General features: G+C 41.9%; 1 protein-coding gene across 1 annotated transcript in view; it reads right to left on the bottom strand.

The window, feature by feature from the left end:
- The window catches only part of ATRN (attractin), a 95,652-nt gene that overhangs the window by 54,072 nt on the left and 22,444 nt on the right, over nucleotides 1–19,136 (bottom strand). Inside the window, exons 2-3 of the mRNA XM_042808375.1 lie at nucleotides 6,993–7,076; nucleotides 2,937–3,050 (exon numbers count right to left, since the gene is read on the bottom strand). Of these exons, the coding sequence (XP_042664309.1) occupies nucleotides 2,937–3,050; nucleotides 6,993–7,076 (198 nt within the window). The remainder of the gene's footprint in view (nucleotides 1–2,936; nucleotides 3,051–6,992; nucleotides 7,077–19,136) is intronic.

Genomic DNA, 19,136 nt, shown 5'->3' with positions numbered 1-19,136 from the left:
AGAGATTAGAAAGGAGATAGCACCAGGGGTTGACAGAAAAAGGACATGAGGCAACAGACACAGATTGCAGCAAAGGAAATTGTGACTAGATGTAAGATTCATTTACTAATTTTTTTTTAACATGAGGGTGGCCAAACAGTAGAACGTTGGCCCAGAGGATCAACGGAGATCTCCACCCTTAAGAAAAATTCACCACTTGAATGGACAAAGTCTTGAGCAAGGGCCTGATCCCCTTCTGGAGCTGGTCCTGCTTTGGGCGAGGGATCAGAGTGGGTTGGGATACCGACCCAGCTCACCCCACGCCCTGTGCCTACTCAAGGATGGGTGTGCAAGTGCCACAGTCACCTCCAAGTCACAAAAGGAAGGTGAGCAGCTCCCGTGACCTGAGGGCACAAGAGCTCCCACGGAGGTACCACAGCGGCCACCACGGACGGCTGGCACGGGAATGACTGGTTCTGAAGAGGAACCCCCCCCTCCCCACACACGTACTGACCAGCACAAAACCAAAATAAAGGTGCAAAAGCAGCTCCAGTAAATGTTTAACACGAAGCAAAGTTAAAAACAAAACCAACAAAGTTCACGGATGATGAGAGTAGTTTATCTGCTTCAGATTTCTTCGTTCTGTGCCAAGGAACATGCTGGATTTCTATTTCCTCTGCGTTCTTTTATTTCATTTTTGAAGCAGCACATTTACACAGTCTCATGTTGCCTACGATCACAAATATAAACCAGCAAAGATATTTTTAACCTTGCTTAATAGAAAAAAAAGTTTCATGGACAGGACCAGGCTGCCCTGGGGGCACTCAGACTACGAGGAGTTTAGTAAACAGTTTATGCAGACACTTGCACTGTGTAAATGTTTGCATTATGCAAATATTTATCACAGTTAAAAATTTATAAAACCATTATTTAAAGTTTCTCCATAGCGCAGTGCTGAGGATTTCCAAGATCATCTTATATTCAGGGTAGATACCATATTGTGAACAAACATAAGCGAGCATCAGAAGGTCAAGAAAACAAGATGAGAGAAGTGAAAAGTGAGGGCTCGGGCAACTGCTGTAAGAAGCCAGGGAGGCAACAACTGAGCTTTAGAGAGGGAGGAATTTACAGTTTTTATCAACAAACTCTGGAAGTTTGCAGTGTCCAACTGAACAAAGCTCAGTCTTGCAAATCCCCTGGCACAGTGCAAAAATAGCGAAGAGTAAAACACGGTTATGGTTAATAATAAAATCTAACACAAGCCAAGAAGAGAGATAAAATATGCACAGCGCTCTTAAAAACTATAGTGCTTTTATTTTGGTATCAGAGGAAGGTATTTTTCAATAGATGCTGTTTTCCACTTCATCAAAATTAGAAGCATCTGCTATTTCCTGAACTTGGCTTACCGAACAACACAGCTCACTACTAATGAAGATGAAATTCAAATGTCATCTAAAGAAGCAATTAAAAAAATAATTGAATTTTTTTCCTACCTCAAAAATGTTATTGTATTAAACTCACGCTTGCTTGTCCTCAGGCACAGACTTCCCAGTGATTTACAGATGATTTTAAAGTCTGAACCATAACTGTTAATGCTGTGAACTACTTATAACCTCAATTTAAAAAGCCTATTAATTTTTGGAAAACACACAAGAAACTACAGGCACAAATCACAATCATTTCACCTTTTCAACAGCATATTAAAAATTAGCTCGATTAGAGCAAAATGACTATGAGTCAAGATGACATTTCTTCCTCTTCCTGCATATCAATTCAGTGCATGACACCAGGAGAGTGCTTCCAGGTTGCACTTCCAGGTTTTTGGAGTTTTTTAGAAGAGAGAAGGTTTCTTCTTCTTCAGATGCAGTGAAAATAACATAATAATTCATTTCTGTGTCTTGTTTTGACCTCAGGTTAGACTGAAGGTTTACAAAAAGCATTCTTTCACTACAAAACAACTCTGCGTTTTCAGCTGAAGACCAAAAAAAAAAAAGTGGTGTGTTTAATTTTTTTTATCAACTTTTTGTTCCTATGCCGATCTTCTCTCATAGATATTGCAAGGATCTTTTAGAACAAACACGAAGTATTTTTAGAATTTCATTTCACAAATGAAAGGAAGCACAGCAGAAGGTTAATTCTGGAAACAGTTAAGCAGCCACTTGGAACAAGCAAAATCCAAAGGGAACCATTAGTTTTTCCGTACACAATTTGGGATTATTTTTCTAATTTCAGCTAAAAGGATAGAAAACATAAGGTGGTGCTTGTCACTGCAAGACTGAAGTACATAAATGCTTAAGTTATATTTAGGTCTCTCTGTGAAATGTCAACTGTTAACCAGCTTCCACAAATCGGTCTCTCACCACAGACAGATGAGCCAAATACCCGTCATCCATCAGAAGAACAGATATTTTTACACGTGTTTTTACAAGGTGGTCTGACCCATCGTTGTTGTTTCTGAACATGTTCCAAAGAGTTTAAAAAATTAAAGGTACATAAGGATATATATAGTTCTATGAGTCCTATACATGTTCATTACTTGGCTTTTGCCTTCCTTCAGCATTGACACACTAGGAGTTAAACTTTAAGTCATGTTCAAAAAGGATAAATGGGGCAGTTTTCTCCTTTAGGAGCCTGCATAAGGAATCACCTCAAGCTCAACCAGATGACAGGCTTTTTCTTCCCTCTCAAATAATCAGGATTTGGAAATGAAAACATAATGCTTACATGATACAGTGCAGTAACATGATCTGTTCATTGTAAAAGCAAAAACAATTCCTTAATTGTTTATGCTGACGATGACTGCACAAAAGGACACTTGCTATATGTGCTGTATTTACAGTATTATATATTTACATTACTGGAACGTGCTTATACTGCTAGAAACCACATTAGAATTGAGGCTCCAAGTTAAAGAAACATCATTGCATACAGTTAGATTCTTACCAAGGGGAACTCACCTAAAAGCTGCCAGTAAGGGAGCGTAAATTGAATCTCCATCATAGACATACAAGTGGTCCCAACTGCACTCTGTGGCAAAGTGATTGAATCGAAGCCTGAGGATTGTGTTTGGCCTGTAGAAAAAGAATAATAAATGAAAAGATTTGTGACGAGCCACCTGACACACATGGCAAAGTCGCTCCAACAAACCCCTCCAGTGTGAAGCTCCTCTCTAAACAAGACTAAAACTGAGGGACTTAGTGTAACTGTAGATGCAGCAAACATGCTGTGGCTTTCTTTTCTGGTGTGGACGCTCCCCTGGTATTAAGCAACAGATTCTTTATGGTCAGAAAAACTGTGTCCTTAAACCTTCCCCCACCACGATGGCAGAAATTGAAGAGCAGGCACTGGCAGCCCTCTGCCCTTTACCAGTACTGAATCAGCTAATGACAGGGCTTTGCAGGGGTAGGCATGGAAAATCTACGTAGACAATACATTCACATGTAGATGTGCCACTTAGGGACATGGTTTAGTGGTGGACTTGGCAGTCTTATGTTTACGGTTGGACTCAATGGTCTTAAAGATCTTTTCCAACCTAAACGATTCTATGAAGAATCACAGACACCATGAGGGAATTATTCAGAGCTATTCTTCTTGCTCAAGGGATTTTCTGCAGATTGATATGATTACGATGGCCTGAGATTATTTACTTGCCCAGAAGCTGGTAGAAATCCTTCTTCAATTACTTTATTACTTGTGCAGCACTGCAGGATGGCCCTCCTGAGGGAAGCCCCTCCAAACTGGAAATTAGAAATATGCCTCAGTGGATGCAAACTGTAGAAATTCTCAGTCGTGCTCACCACCTTCTGGAAGCTGGAGAAAACAGGTCAAGAGAATTCAGGAGACCTGTCTTCTCCAGGATGGGAGGCCCTAGGGCTCTACCTTTTGCCAAAAGGAAGGTCTTTGGTTATTACTTGGGACTGTCGAGATGTAGGAACCACTCACTGCCCCTCATGCCTTACAAACGCTAACCAAGTTGTCTGGCTTCCTTCTGGAGATGTGTTTCAAGAAATACTGGGACCAGCTGAGAATGAATGAGCTGGAAGTCCTGGGAAGAGACTTGCTGCCTTTCACCTGAATGCAGCGGGCCCAGCACACCCTGATGTTAACACCACTGGTCAAGGGTCTACTCTGTTGACTTACTAAGTCAAGAGAAGATCATCAAGGGGCCTGATCTTCTGAGATGTATCAGCAAGAACAAGGTTTTATTTAGCTGATGTGGGGATAGAAACAGTAGTTCAGACACCACACCACAACACATCAGCATTTCTTTCACTCCATGCACAGAAGATGCCCGCTAAGCCATAACCAAGTAATGTAAATTTAGATACCATTAGTTTCATGGCTAATATACAAAGATACATCTAAAGAGAATTAGGCAGAAGCCACAGCAGATATCTAATTTAGGGCTCAGCTCGAGGAAGGTGAAAACACCACTAACATTCTGCCTGGACCCTGAGATAAAAAGAAAGTGAATCTATAGCGGCACTGCTTTTTCCTACCCACAGCTGTAGCTGTTGAAAGGATAGATGCAAGTGATTAGGATCTCTTCAACAGCATTGGCCTTGGGTTCATATGAAATCCTTGTTCAGCCTAATCAAATAAATTAATAAAATGTCAGCTTGCCGTAGACTCCATTGCCACAGAAGGTGAATTCTTTAGGGAGTTATTCTGAAAAAAGAATAACTTTTGATAGGCACAATGATCTACTCCAGGCCTTCGGAAAAAGAGCAGCAGGTATAACTCAAGGATAAAGAAAAAATACAAAAAGCACTCATCGTTTCAAAACTGAGCAGCCTATGAAATTGTAGGGGGTTTGCTTCTATTCTAACGGTCTTACAGCTGTAGAGCAGAAAGAAATACTGAATCAATAAAAGCTTTAGACCGAGAACAAAAAGCAAGATATTATCTTTGCTATAGCTAACAACTCATTAACAGAGAGCACTCATTTGCAGAATGGCGAGGCACATGGCTATAGGTTCTGCCTCAGATGGGATCCTTGGGTTGGGTGGATCTCATCTGCCTCGTCTCATGCTCCTGGGGAAAAATTAAAAGGACACCCCCAGCATGAGGACATGGCACAGACACCAGCCAAGAAGAGTCAGGAACGGTGCAAAAAGGAAATGAGTACAGTAAGCAACACATGGCTTATTTTACATCTGAATTTATCTACCATCTTCAACTGCACATTTGGATTGTACCTCTACGTGCTAACCTCAAAAGCCCTCCACATACTGGTATGCTAGCAACAAGGTGGGGGCACTCAGCAGAATTTAACAGCTTTGCAGATGCTGTTTTCCAAATCCAGATCTCTCTGGGAATTTCACATTTGGCAGAGAGCTTGGGCTATTTTCACAAGGGTGCATATTTCAGCTGTTTTAATCAGCGTGATTATCTCCCTTCTGTTTACCACCATCCTCTGATAGCAGGGTACAAACAATCAGAAGCAGGAAAAGGGCACCGATTTGAGTGCCTGGCTACAAAAGCAGAAGGAATATTTTTGTACACCTCTTCACTGCAAGTAGGATCTCACTTCAAACCCCATGAAGCAATAGTTCTCTAGGAAGCCCCTCAGTACTTGCAACCAAGGGCTGAAGGAGCAGTTACGGTGACATTACTGGGGACCCTGATGAGCACTTCACTCCTGATGAAAACATGAATCACCTTATCCTTTACAAAAGAAAGGTATGAAGGTTAAGCTGACTGCACTAGAATTTCTGAGGCTGGTTTGTCTGTAATAACATCCTTGCAAAACAATTTTTAATTATTTGTAATTCCAAACTGGCTGCAGTCGTATTTTTATTAGCTACAAAAATTAAGAGGTGTTGCCACTTACAGCATCTCTCTTTTGATCTTAACCACATTAAAGAACTGGGCTCCTCATATAGTTAAAAGTGAGTGGTAGGCTCCCAATTTCAGTGTTCTATGTGGCTCTCTGGAACAGCTTAGTCCTCACCTTTGAACATCTTGGGAGCTTAGGTATTTAAACTACTCATCCAAAATAAATGTCTGAAGTAAATGAGGTGAATACCAATTCCCCCCACCCATTAGACCTCCCAAATATAAAGAGAAGACTAAAGAAAAAGTGCACCCTGGCCTTTTAGTAAGTTCTGATCCTCCAAGACGCCAAGAGATCTCAGCTTACAAGCGCAAGTGAAATCATTCAGGATCTCACATGACTTGTTCCTGTTCACCAACCTCTCTACTTAGAGATTCAGAGAACAGTATGGCAGGTGACTTAATGCACAGCTGTTAACACACAGCGTCATAACTGACCATGCAAAGTTTCAGAGACTAAACAAATTGATTTTACAATTCTGACATCGGCTTGGTAATATGAAAAATATATTTCAACAAGTCAGAGGCTCTGAACTGCTATACCATCAGTCTGATGACAAACAGAGGATATGCACTAAACAGGCTACTCCTAAAACCTCTGCAAGAAATCACTATAAGCAATATAAGGATCAAATAAATACAGGAAGGACAGGGAAATGAAAGGATGATGTCTAAGGGACTTCTCACAGTTTAAAAGGCCTCTGCCAAAAAGGGTCAGTGGTCCCTCTTAAGTCTTCAAAGCCTAATGAGTAAATAAGTGTCTGAAGAGTATCATTACAGGAAGTAATTCTTCATGAATAAGGGCTTTAATACAGTTTTCTCTATTTTTTCATACTGCCAAAAAGTCCCTCCTATAGTGAATCCCAAACACCGAATGGCCCACTACAATAGCAGTTGAATAGTTACTCGTTCTTTATTTATATACAGAGATGTATTTATTCTCATTTTCCACATGCAGTTTCAACATGAAGGGTATTTTACACAGCAAACCTCATTCAGAAGCTAGTTAGGAAGGCTCAGTTGCACAGAAAAAACTTATTTACCAAGAATACCTAAGTGCTGCCCTATCTAGTTTTAAGAAAAGCAATAAAAGAATCTTGAGATCTAAAAATGCAGATAAACCTCACCTAAAAGTCACAACAAGCAACACTAAGAACCAAGATGTTTACTATACTCACCTTCCTTCAATGAGCCAGGTGCATTTTGTTTTGTATTTGTAATTTCCAGGCCCATCCGTTACATACCCTGAAGGTCCAGTGAGTCTGTAAATAAAAAAAAAAAAAAAGCATTAGTCTCCAATGATATTAAACATTCATAAAGGATTTCCTAAATTTAGAAGATCCCTCACTAGGTTTTCATTTACTTAAGAGCCACTACAGACAAACCGACAATGCAACACAAAGCAATCAGGCAATTGGGATTCCCCTGTTAAACTCTCTGTACGCGCTTTCTGATGATAGTCCTTAGAGAACAGCCAGTTGAAAGTGATGTTTCTCTATCAGACTGATGATATTGTTTCAGATCAGCACCCTAGGAGAAGAAACCTTCCTCCACAAACACTAATACACAGACTAATACCATCCAGCCAGCAAACGGAGTTCCCTAACAGAAGAGCTGAAGTTATTCCTAAACTATTTATTTAGACAAACAACACAATTCATGCACAAAGTCCAGATGAAGTCCATTTCATCCATCCTGTATTTGACTCTTCACAAAGTCCTCGGCAACCTCCTGAATGGAAGACTGAACCCCCATAACCCTCCAGTGCACCGTCAGACCTTCATTCCTCAGGCCTCAAGGGCTGAATAACTCGGAACAGTGTCAGAGCACGGCAGTCCCAGGCACCCCCCACCTTCGGGAGCATGTTCCCATCCCCAGGTCACCCCGTATTATGTATCAAAATCAAAGAGCTGAACGGTCCCCACCGTCCAGATGGCGCCAGGACTCTGCTGTGAACATCCTTCCCCTCTGCGCCTATAAACAGGAGGTGAGAACTTGACAGTAGCAACAGACCCGGGAGAAGGATGAAAAAAACCAGAAAGTACAGTTGGAATCATGCATCCCGGGACACTCAGTGAACGGCAGCACTTAAAACCATTAAAAATTCAAGACGCCACTGAAAGCGAGACGGGAACAAAGCCAGCCAAGGATTAACTTTTGTCAACATCTGCAAAACATTCTACAGTGCCAGTTCTAGACGACCGCATTTGTCTAGGCACTGCTTGAAGGGATGTCCAAACAGGCAGCAGCAAACCCAGCCCCGAGCTCAGACGGGTGTTTTGATGAAAAGTTCAGAACGGATTTCAGAACTACGCTTAACCCTCTGCGGTGGTACAGAGGAAACTGATATTCCTCCTCGTTACTTGGTACGTTCATTACTTGTAATGAGCACGAATGCAGGCTGAGCGAAGCCATGCAAAACCTGCCTTGACATTTCCACTGCTCCTACTCGAAACGCGACAACCAAACACGTCCCCACTGCAAGACAAAATGAAGGCAGCAATCTACTGGCTGCAGCTATAACTTCGCCTTCCCATAGGTTTTAACAAGGTATGTTTTCTCCAAAGGCCCTGGACAACAGCGAAGATAATCGCACTTCTTCGAGGCTGAGGAAGATGAATCTGGCAGGAGTTTGGGGCAGCGGATCGATACGTCACTTGGGCTCCCAAAAAACAGGTACTGACATTCTGCATCTTCTGCCTTAGCACAGAGGCTGGGGGGAGCACGCAGGGGCTGAAGACAAAACCCAAGAGCCAGACTGTAGGGATACACGTTCCCGTCTCATACGCATCAGTCCAAATATTCCAGACTGGGTTTAAGCAATAGCTGAAATATAGCAGAAACAGTTGCAAACACATTCCCAGGGAAGGGTGACGTCCAGTGGAAGCAGTATCTGAAGATGCCCAAGCACCACGTTCCGGCAGAGCACACACCGGCACCACAAACAGGATTCTGACCTGGGGAGGTTATGGCACGTGGCTGGAGCAAGCCACAGCCTTCTGGCAAAATTAAATCGTCCTGCTCAGAGCACAGCTTTAGTAAAACAAAAAACACTCTGCAAAATCAAATCTGGCAGAAGAGAAAAGGAAACAAGATCAGAAGTTCCCAAAACCGGTACCTTGGAACCTTTTGCTGTGTCTTTTCCTAGCGACCTGTTAATGTTATCATCTAATGCTTTTTAAATATTTTCCAGAATCTTTTCCATAGAGTGCTTTTAAGATTCATCTCTGATCCAAATTAAAAAGGCAAAACCCACCAATTTTGGAATCCACCTTCCTCTTCCTCCATATTAATTTATTATAAAACTTTTCAACCTCAGAAATTTAGCTTAAGATTTTTTGAAGCCAGTTACTGAAGTTCTGCAGGAGATCTACATTTAAACATGCGAAGAAACAACTCTAATTTTCAGCAGCCCAGGAAGTATCTGTACTTTCTATGGAGACATGGATAAATGTAGATGTAAGTATAGATGTAGATAAACAAACATACTCACACACACACACGTATACATATATGTATTTTAAGGCTTCAACATCTTTGAAAATTCAAATTACTTATCTACCAAACAGGATTTTGCAAAAACAGATGCAAATTCCAAGTTGTAGGCAATAACATCTAGACATTTTATCTAAAAATTCATCCTTTTCAAACTAATATATGTGGAACAGCTAGGAATCAAACTGTATCAGTGCTTCAACACTGACAGAACTTTGCATGCAACCGAGAGTAAACACTCTGGAAACCTGAGCAAGTCTCACAAACTAAAAACAACCTTATGCAATCTGCCAAGCTCTTAAAGAGCCTCTGCTCAGAAAACTCTTTGAACAATTTTCTCTGGAAACAATTACTAAATCACTCACCACAGAAATGCTATCAAGTGATGGAAAAAAAAAAAAAAAAAAATAATCCTGTTAGTACTGTAGTCCCAGCCATGCCACATCTCAAGGAGGGGAAAAAAAAAAAAAGAGCATTTCAACATCAACATAATTTAATCCCCTTTCAGCAATGCAAAAACAAAACAGAGGATTTAATTTAAAAAAAAAGTCAAATTTCTTTAATATGCTATTAGTAACTTAGCTGTAAATTGCTCAGATTCCTTACTAAACTTTAGAAGCTGCTGTCATTATGAAGAAATACAGGATATTAAAAAAAAAAATCAAAGTTAAAATCTCTGAAAGCAAAAGACATAAGAACTAAGTTCCTATCCCACATACTGCCAGGCACGGGCAGGACATTGGCAGATCCACATAACTCTATAAACACTCTCCCTGAGACATGCTCCAGGACAGACAGAAATAAATACCAAGTACTAAGAGCAAACTGAAGCTGGAATTTTATCTTTACGTTCAATAGGGAAAGCTAAACTGATCGCCCAGCTACAGCTAAAAAAAGCAAACGTGTCCCTTCCAAGTCGGTCCTGTTTGCACTGCACGCGACGGCGTCTCGTTCGGTACTGGTGGGCACTGATAACTGGGACACGTCCCACGCGATGTTTTGGCTTTGCCTTTGAGCAAAGTCTCCGGAAGGGAATACATGAGTAACTCGAGGAGGAAAAACACTTGGAATGAAGTAACTCCCTTAGGAGGCCGGACTGAGAGAGCTGGGGGGGTTCAGCCTGGAGAAGAGAAGGCTCCGGGGAGCCCTTCGAGCGGCCTCCCAGGGCTTAAAGGGGGGGCAGGAGAGGGGGGGAGGGACTCTGGATCAGGGGGTGGGGGTAGGATGAGGGGGGACGGTTTTAAGCTGAAAGAGAGTAGGTTTAGGTTATATATAAGGCAGAAATTGTTCCCTGTGCGGCGGGGGGAGGCGCTGGCCCAGGGTGCCCAGAGCAGCTGTGGCTGCCCCCTCCCTGGAAGGGTTCAAGGCCAGGTTGGACGGGGCTGGGAGCCCCCTGGGCTGGGGGCAGGGGGCCCTGCCCGGGGCAGGGGGGGCCACTGGATGATCTCCAAGGTCCCTTCCAACCCAAACCAGTCTGTGATTCTATGATTCTACTTCAACACAGGACATTTTCATGACACTCTCAAGACGTACACCAGAGAGCTCTTACCCCTAGGCAACCTGCTACCAACTCCACCAGGATCTGGGGTCTTTTGCCCTACTAAATGCTTTGTGCATATTTATAATTTTATCGCTCAGATGCATAAACCAGATTGCATAAAGTATGGAAAAGTATGGATTCCCATTTGTCTTTGCTAACTTGGTAGTACGTTTTACTACTCTACACAAAGCACTTCTGTGCTACTTGGGTGTTACATCTCCTACTCTGCAAGGAGCAGTTGCTACACCTTAAGAAAACAAAAAAGCAAGGTCCTTTAAGTATTCTGTGATGCATAAACACACATACATGCAGGTGGAAAAAGATACACAAAGCACAGATAAGGCATTTAGCACCTACAAAGATACAATATTGACTTTAAAACCTCCAGCGTAGAAAAACTATTGCAAGATCTGTTTACAAAACTCAGATTTAAAACTATACAGTTATATATTGAAAAATACCTATTTATGTGCATACACACACTACTTAAGGCATGTTTCAAATATTAGAAAGTGGCAACAGTGTTACACACAGGTGGTGTAAATTTTTCACTGATTTTTCAAGTGGACTGCAATATTTCATAGGTCAAAAGGGAAAAAAGGGAGTTAGGGACCTGAATCTACAGCACACGTATTCAAAGGGCTCGAACCTTGAGTGCTGCCTGTTTCAGCTTTTTGTAAAACAAAGACAAAAGGAAAGAAATTAAAAGAATGAAGATCTCACAAAAAAAGAGCTGGCTTCAAAGAGGAATATTTTATGTAAAAGAATCCTGTGTATTTAGCTACTCCCCGCTAGTTCTGGGAGCCCCCGAAAAGCCCAGCACCGACACAAGAAAAGCAATGGCATCTCCTGGGTAAAAAGCCAAATCTGAGTAGTGGAGCATACCAGATAAATCCGTGTGGTTTTAATAATAACACAAATAATACTAGCAGTGTATATTTTTCAAATACAAATTAGTATACACTGACAAAGTTCCTACAGAGATACGAACCGCACAACTAGGCAAAGACTCAAAACTGTTATCTAATTACCATCTAATAAATCTAAAGCAACCCTCTTGCTAATAGCTGAGTATAAAAAGTCACAAACTTGAGAACCGCTTATAACTTAAGATAAAATCATTTTGCAGCATTTACTTTCAAAGCATTGCAACATTACAGGTACACTACACGCTGGCAACAGGATGTTGAATATATTTATTTTCATCAGAAGATATACAAAAGAGAAAATACAGATTGCCTTTCTTTCATTACTCATCACAAAAGGTAAGAAGGCTGGCTTGGTTTATAAAATACATTTAACCTTAACCTCTAGGAGGTCATCAATGGATCTCAAAATTGGTTTGTATTGCTTTCAGTAAGACTGCAGCAACACTTAGAATGCCACAGAAGACTTATCAGCATATTGTCTGGCGAGTTGCAGCACAGCCTTTCTACTAAAAAAACAAAGAGGAAAAGAAAAAAAAAAAGCCAAACAAACTCAAAATCCAGTTGCTTATCCTCATTTTGAAGTTGGTAAATCTAGAGATTGATGCAAACAATGAGTTTTCCTCCTCTCTCCCCTTCCCTCCCCAAGTGTTGCTGTGCTGCCTCAAGCACACCACAATTAAAAGCCATTGTTTCGGGTAAATTTGAAGTTGAAGCCAATAAAGAAAAGGCTGTTACAGCCTATTACCAGAACAATGGCATTCTAGCCTAAATTGATTAACAATATAGCTTTGTTCATTTTCTCAATAAATGCAGGGAGGTTAAAGGATATGTCCTTCTAGGGTGTGCTATAAGCAGATGCCCTAATTTATAGGCATGGAATAGCGATCAGCCACATAGGGGATGACAGAAGCAGATAAACAAAAAAACCTAGGCTTCTATTTCATGAATTTCTAATGTATAACAGCTAAATCCCCTCTTCTGCCAGCCAGGCACCACACCACAGGTACAGCTGGGAAGATACAATTAATTACATGCCAGGTCTCACATCGATGAAGGTAATGATGTCGCTGCAAAATCAAGTTTGATAAGGATTTAACCGTTGCAGCAAGAGGTATCCAACCAGCCTATGAACTACTCTGGGTGTATGCAGGGACTCCCCTCCCACGTCCGAAGCCTCCAGTGCAACCGAGATGAGTAAACTCATGCAAAAGTCACTGCTGTCGCCATAAATCGCACAAGTGTCGTATCAGATCACCTTAACTCTACAACTAAGGGTGCAAAGTCACGGCTCCTTCACCCCAATGATTTTTCAGTGACTCCTCCATGGTGCTATCACCACCCTAGTTTCTGCATCAGCTTAAAGACAGCTCTGCCATGTGGTTTCCAAAACTCTGGGGTAAGAGCTTCTGGATGGTGCAACTTTCCCTCTTCAAGAAGCAGCTGAGCTGATGTCCTCCTCCTCAGGCGGTGGCAGGTTGACACAGGATCTGAAGAAAAGTCCCGATACCAAATTTGGCCAAGAAAGAATATTCAGGTGGAATAAGGCCCTTTACGTAAACCTTGTATAAACAAGCAGAGCATGCCAAAAGATGAGTACCATGTGTCTACACATCCTGACCTTGCTGGCTAAAACAAGCATTATTTTAGCGGGATGTTTCTGTACCTCCTGGCTTCATTGAGATAAGCAGCATCTTAGGCACGCATAGGCATAGTTTCACAATGTATTAGCATATGTATTAGAATTCCGGGAATAGATGTGCAATTCATGGAAACTGTATGAGTATTCATCTACTTAATGTGTATGAAGGAAGCGCCTTTGGCTCTCGGGGTGCACGATAGGAGGAGAGATCCCCCATGCACCCAGCGCCGCAATAAACCGATGTCGGCTTTCTGAAACCTCATTTGGTTTAGAGTTTTCTTGGTTACTATTTTCGGTAACAGTCCCAACCTCAACGGGGACAACTCCTCAACAGTTCCAGCAAAGAGCACTCAAGCAATTCCCATCGGGCCGTGAGCTGCACCGAGTGGAGGTGAAGGTGCCTCCCAGTAGTTTGCTACAACGCTTGCCGACCCAAACGCTCAATATAAAAAACGAGAGCTCAAAATTCCCACAAGAATCCCATATACTGCCATACTCCCCAACAGAGAGGCCCGGAGCCATGAAATCCCTACAACATCTTATGGCTTTGCAAGTAAAGAGTGCCTTCAACCATTCTCACAGCAGCGTGCTGCTATTCCAGCGTCAGCAAAACCACCCTCTGCATCGCCTTCATCAGAGTTTTCCTCCCAATCAGGTATTTCAAGGTCACTCCGCACCACTCTGCCAATCTCACCGTGGCAAAGAGGTCAGAGAGGAGTGATGATCATGTTCGACATTTAATAGCTTCTGTTTTCATCCTACTTTCCATGGTACAGTTGAATTGACACTAAAGAGCTGTCTTGCTTCAGAAGAAAAAAAATAATTTTTTGAATGACTGACACAGTTAATTTGCCCATCTGTGTGAGATACGTAAAAATACGGAAAGTGATTTCCTGGCTGCTGATCAGAGATAAGGGCAGAGCCTGGAAAGCCCTTTGAGCTCTGAGAAAGGATGCTCAGAAAAAAATGCAGCAGGTAAAACATATCAACACGGCCTCTCCTGTCTGAGTCGCAACCCGCAGCACTAATACCCAGAAACCTGCTAAATCCCTCTTTGCTCCTCAAAGATATGCCTTGATCTGACAAGCAGCTCTGCTCCAAAGACGACTGTATGACTGTGGACAGCCTGAGAGAGTGATCAGAAGGCACAAATGATGCTACAGCCTTAAAAATCATGAAGTCAACATGCTAGAAAGCAAGTATTTTCAAACATTGCCCCTCTCCAGTTGGCCACCAGTATCTCCGCTGGGCTCCCAATCTTGACACAATCTCCCAGCTCCTGCTCCTCTGCTGTCACCAAAAATGAATGCCACCCAAGTCGTCTCTTTGGGGGGCTGGCTGGTGCCTCTGCCGTCACCCCGCTGGAGCTGCCAGCTGCTTGCAGCAGCGCCGATCTTGAAACACATCCCTTCCTTGGCTTAAATAAACTGAGCCACACCTGGAACTCCTCCCAGTTGTCTAGTTATTCCTTTAAAGTTTCGCTCGCCCAACCAGCTCTCCTGCTGGGGAAGGAGAGGAATTTCAAAGACATTTAATCTAAAAATGCACTTAGGCTCCTCTTTACGGAAGAAGCTTGTTTTCTCTCTTACCCTACAAACCCAATAGTTATTATTATAACTAATTATATCCAGGGAGAAATCATTTGGCAAGACACCAAATTATCCAACCTCAACACTCAGACAACAGACACAGTGAAAGAAAAGCTGATTTCCCTCCTCCAACCCCGTTTCCTCATATCAGATGCACTGAAAAAAAACCCAACTTGTGGTGCATCCCGAAAGACACCGGCATTTCCCCAGTTTCACAACCCCCAGTTAGAGACCCTGCCTAGAAATAACACCCGTGTTTGGACCCACCAGAAACATGCTGTAGTTCCGCCTGAAGCTCTTGCCTGTAAGTTTCTCCAGCTATTAAATTCAAACTGAAAATACCTCAAATTTAGATCGCTGTCTATCCTCCTACTTCTTCCCAGCCCCATCTCAGAGATTACAGAACCGCACTGCTCACTGCGCAACCTCAGCTTTATCTCCGTCAAACCAAACATCCAAGCTGCAGTGTAAATGTAAACTTTATTGTGTACCTTGACTACTGCAAGTTCTTCCCCCCATTCAAATTTATTGGGGGAAACAAAGAATAAAAGATCTTCATCATTACACCGCAGGAGCGTCTTCTCCACACAAGCAGTATACTCTAAGTGCAGATTTCTGGGGCTTTACTCTACTCTGTCTATATTATCACCGATCTCTGCTTCCACACCGTAACAAATCCTATCTTGATCATCAGCCTTCTTTTTCTTCAAAAGACATTCCCCAGTGCCTGTGTTAGACACAGAAATGTTACCATGACAGAAGGCCACTTCACGATGCCCCCTCGAAGCCCACCTTTATCCAACGCCCACACCTGAGACAACGGCCATGCAGGTGGTGTATGCTACAGCAGCTGTCCATTAAGCTGATCTAACAGTTGCACTATGCTTTCCCCATCTGCTCCTACACCCATTTATTGGAGCTCGGCCTAGTTCTTCGAAATATAGATAATTTAGTTGCAAGCGTTTGCTGGAAAAACCTGACTCTCACCCTTCACTGGAGGTCCTGAACCGCTCCTGGCATTTATAGCAGTAAGTTGTCTGCTTCACGCCAGGCAGGATGAGACGACAGCGCAGAGCAGAAGCAAATAAAGCTCACACATCATAAACCACCTAACTTTGCAGCAGCAAAAGGAATACACCAACCCTTCTCTGTCCCTTGCACACAAGTCCTTACAGCCTTCGGCCACCAAGAGCCCTTGCAGACAGTCTTACCCCACACGAATTGCCCCAGCATCACCCAAAAGTCAACACCGTGCAAGATGAAAGGAAGGAGAGAGCACGTTATTGAGATTATCAAAGAGAATCATCAAAGGCTAACGATGAAAGATCTCCAGAGCCAGACAGATCCCATCAAGGCCTTCCACTGGAAGATCAAAAAAAATTCAGTGCATTAGATAATCCTGCCTGACTTCAGGTAATATATAAAACAAACATTATAACCTATGTTTAAATAAAGTATATCTTCTAGGAAAAAATAATGGTTCTAAATATACTCAGAAGGATTAAAAAAAAAAAACCCATATCATTGAATTTATTTATTTTTTCTTAATTTGCGTCCAAGTTCTACTTTGCATTTATCAAACTTTAGCCCCAACCATTAGGGTTTTGTTTAGTTTTCTAGAGAGGTGAGGGCAGAATCCTTTATTATCTACATTCATCATCCCATTACAGAAGGTTACAGAGTCTGTTCTAAAAAAAAATAAAACGTGCGCTAGTTAAATTTTGGCTAGAAATTCAAAATGTAACAAATTCTATGCAAGATTCTAGTTTAATAATTTCTGCTTACATCATCTGTATTCATATGTGCATGATTTCCAACTCATACTAGGGTAATATGCAATCAGTGTAATTTTAACAGAAAAGAGTTTACACATATTTGGTCTATGCAGAAGCTGAAACAAACCTAACATGTATCTAGACCAATTTTGTCAGGATATTACAAGCTCAAAGGCTTAATAATCCACAAAACCCAGTATTTTTTACAAATCAGCTATTTCAGACCATTTCAAGATACAGTTAGCACTTCTGATTCTACCAGTTTGAATCCATTTTTCCAGCAGTCACCAACTTTTCACTCGTTATTCTGCCCTCCCTTCTGTTTCAAAAGTTAATTGTGATTCACACTCGGTTGCAAATAGCGCACAAGGTTTGTCGGATGATTTTTCAGCACTTTCCCAAAATTAGACCCATTCAATTAGTCAAAAATGTATCTTAAGTACACGTACAAGCATTTAAATTGCAGTACACCACACCTGTGTACCCTGTAAGTAAGGCATCATAATTAAAATTTTTAAAGCACATGCTCAGAATTGACAGCCACGTCAATGTTCTCCTCCAGTTGAAGAGCACTTTACTTTGATAAGCTTTCAAGTTATCGGTCCTGCATTTAAACCCAGGAAAAAAGTGTTCATTGGTGGGACGTGTGTTGTATTGCAAATGAAACAGGGTTGAGCTGCCGACTTAACCTTCCACCCAGCAGGAATCAGAACTAAACGGAGTTTAAGGTCATCCCCATGGAGCAGAGAACCATCATCTTGCCGCATTTTGCCAAGACACATGCAAAAACCCAAATCGCTACTAGAAAAGCAAAATCAGCAGCAGCAGCCCCTTCCCCTTTCCAATGCTACATGTGAGGCCGCTGCCAAATTCTTCCTAACCACTGCACCTCAAAATATTCCATCTGAACCCTCAGGAAGCACGTTTAAAGTCTGGTTTAGCTGCGTATGTGTGTGTGTCCCCCCTCCATCACTGCTGATTTCTAGGCCAAATGCAGAGCACAGTACCTGATAGCGGCATTTACAGAAAAGCTCAAGGCAAAGATCAGTCAGTGTTGCAGAAAAAAAAAAAAAAAAAAAAAAAAAAAAAGGAAAATGAAAATATTGAGACATCCTATAAATAAATATCACAGCCTGACCCACTTTCCTAACAGGGATAGAAATAATTCCTTTTATTTCCTGCCTGACATTAAAAAATTTCGAAGCTACTACATATCAGTGCTACCTGCTGGGAAAATTGTTCCCTAAAAAAAAAAAAAAAAAAAGAGTTCGAAAACAGCTCGGTGTGAATGCTAACTTCCATTTGGTCCTGACCTGAAAAAAGGATTTTGACGCACGTCCTCAGGTGTAGATCATTAAAATAATAAAGTCTGTCCCGAGATCCAGATAAGGATTTGTGAACCTACAGAAAACATTTTAAAGCAGGCTTCTGGCTGAAGCAACACGGAGAAGGTCAGGCAAAGAGCAGAGAATCAATATTCTAAGACAAATCCAGGCTGGAACGTGTGTCTGGGGCAGGCTGGGTTTGTTTACACCAATTTGTTGCTGCAACAGTTTTTACTGAATATTCACAAAAGCTCCTACACCCAATAAAAAGCACTAAGCAGCACAGTTTTTTATTCTGGTTCTTGACACCAGTGACATATCAAGTCAGCATTTGACATCTAAGCATCCAAACACCAACTGGGAAGAAAATATTGTATTTATTAATGAAACAGATTTTCAGATAAGATAATAATCTAATTAGACCTTGATAAACATGCTAATAAGGAAACTGTTCGCAAGGATAGCACTGGTATGAATAATGCAACATCCATAGGAGCCCTCAGAAGCACTGAGGATTTAATTTAAGTTCAGGAGAACAAGACAAGTGTGGTCCTCTAGAAATAAAGTGTGCATGTTCGTATCACACAAGGATATACTGTCTCCCCAAAAAACGTTCTTCTTGCATGTAGCACTTTAAGAATGAAAGACGTGTAAATATTATTCGGCTTTCAGGAGGGGACAGAGAAGAAATTAATTGAGGGGAGATGAAGAAGTTCACAAAGCACCTGCAATAAACATAACCTAGCTTTTTCAATCAGTACGGTGTTCTAAAATCTGATTCAAACGTTCCATTTTGTACCTCCTTTCAGTGAATTCTGCTCCCTGATATATTCTCTCCAGCCACGTGAGCTCTCTCTCCTAACAGACCCTCCAGCATGTACACCTGAAAGCTCATCAACGGTCATTCAACCGGGGACCACGACCGCCGGCTCACCGCCGTGAGCCCAGCTCCTCGTTGGTTCTTGACCGCAGCGTCTGGTTTTGTTTCCGGCTCTATTCCCCTCCCACTGAACATCTTTCAGCACCTACA

This window comes from Tyto alba, unplaced genomic scaffold, assembly GCF_018691265.1.
Source record: "Tyto alba isolate M040663 unplaced genomic scaffold, T.alba_DEE_v4.0 Super-Scaffold_6, whole genome shotgun sequence".
In the NCBI taxonomy this organism is placed as follows: domain Eukaryota; kingdom Metazoa; phylum Chordata; class Aves; order Strigiformes; family Tytonidae; genus Tyto; species Tyto alba.
The sequence above is the reverse complement of the archived record's forward strand: the minus strand, read 5'-3'. Positions and strand labels throughout refer to the sequence as shown.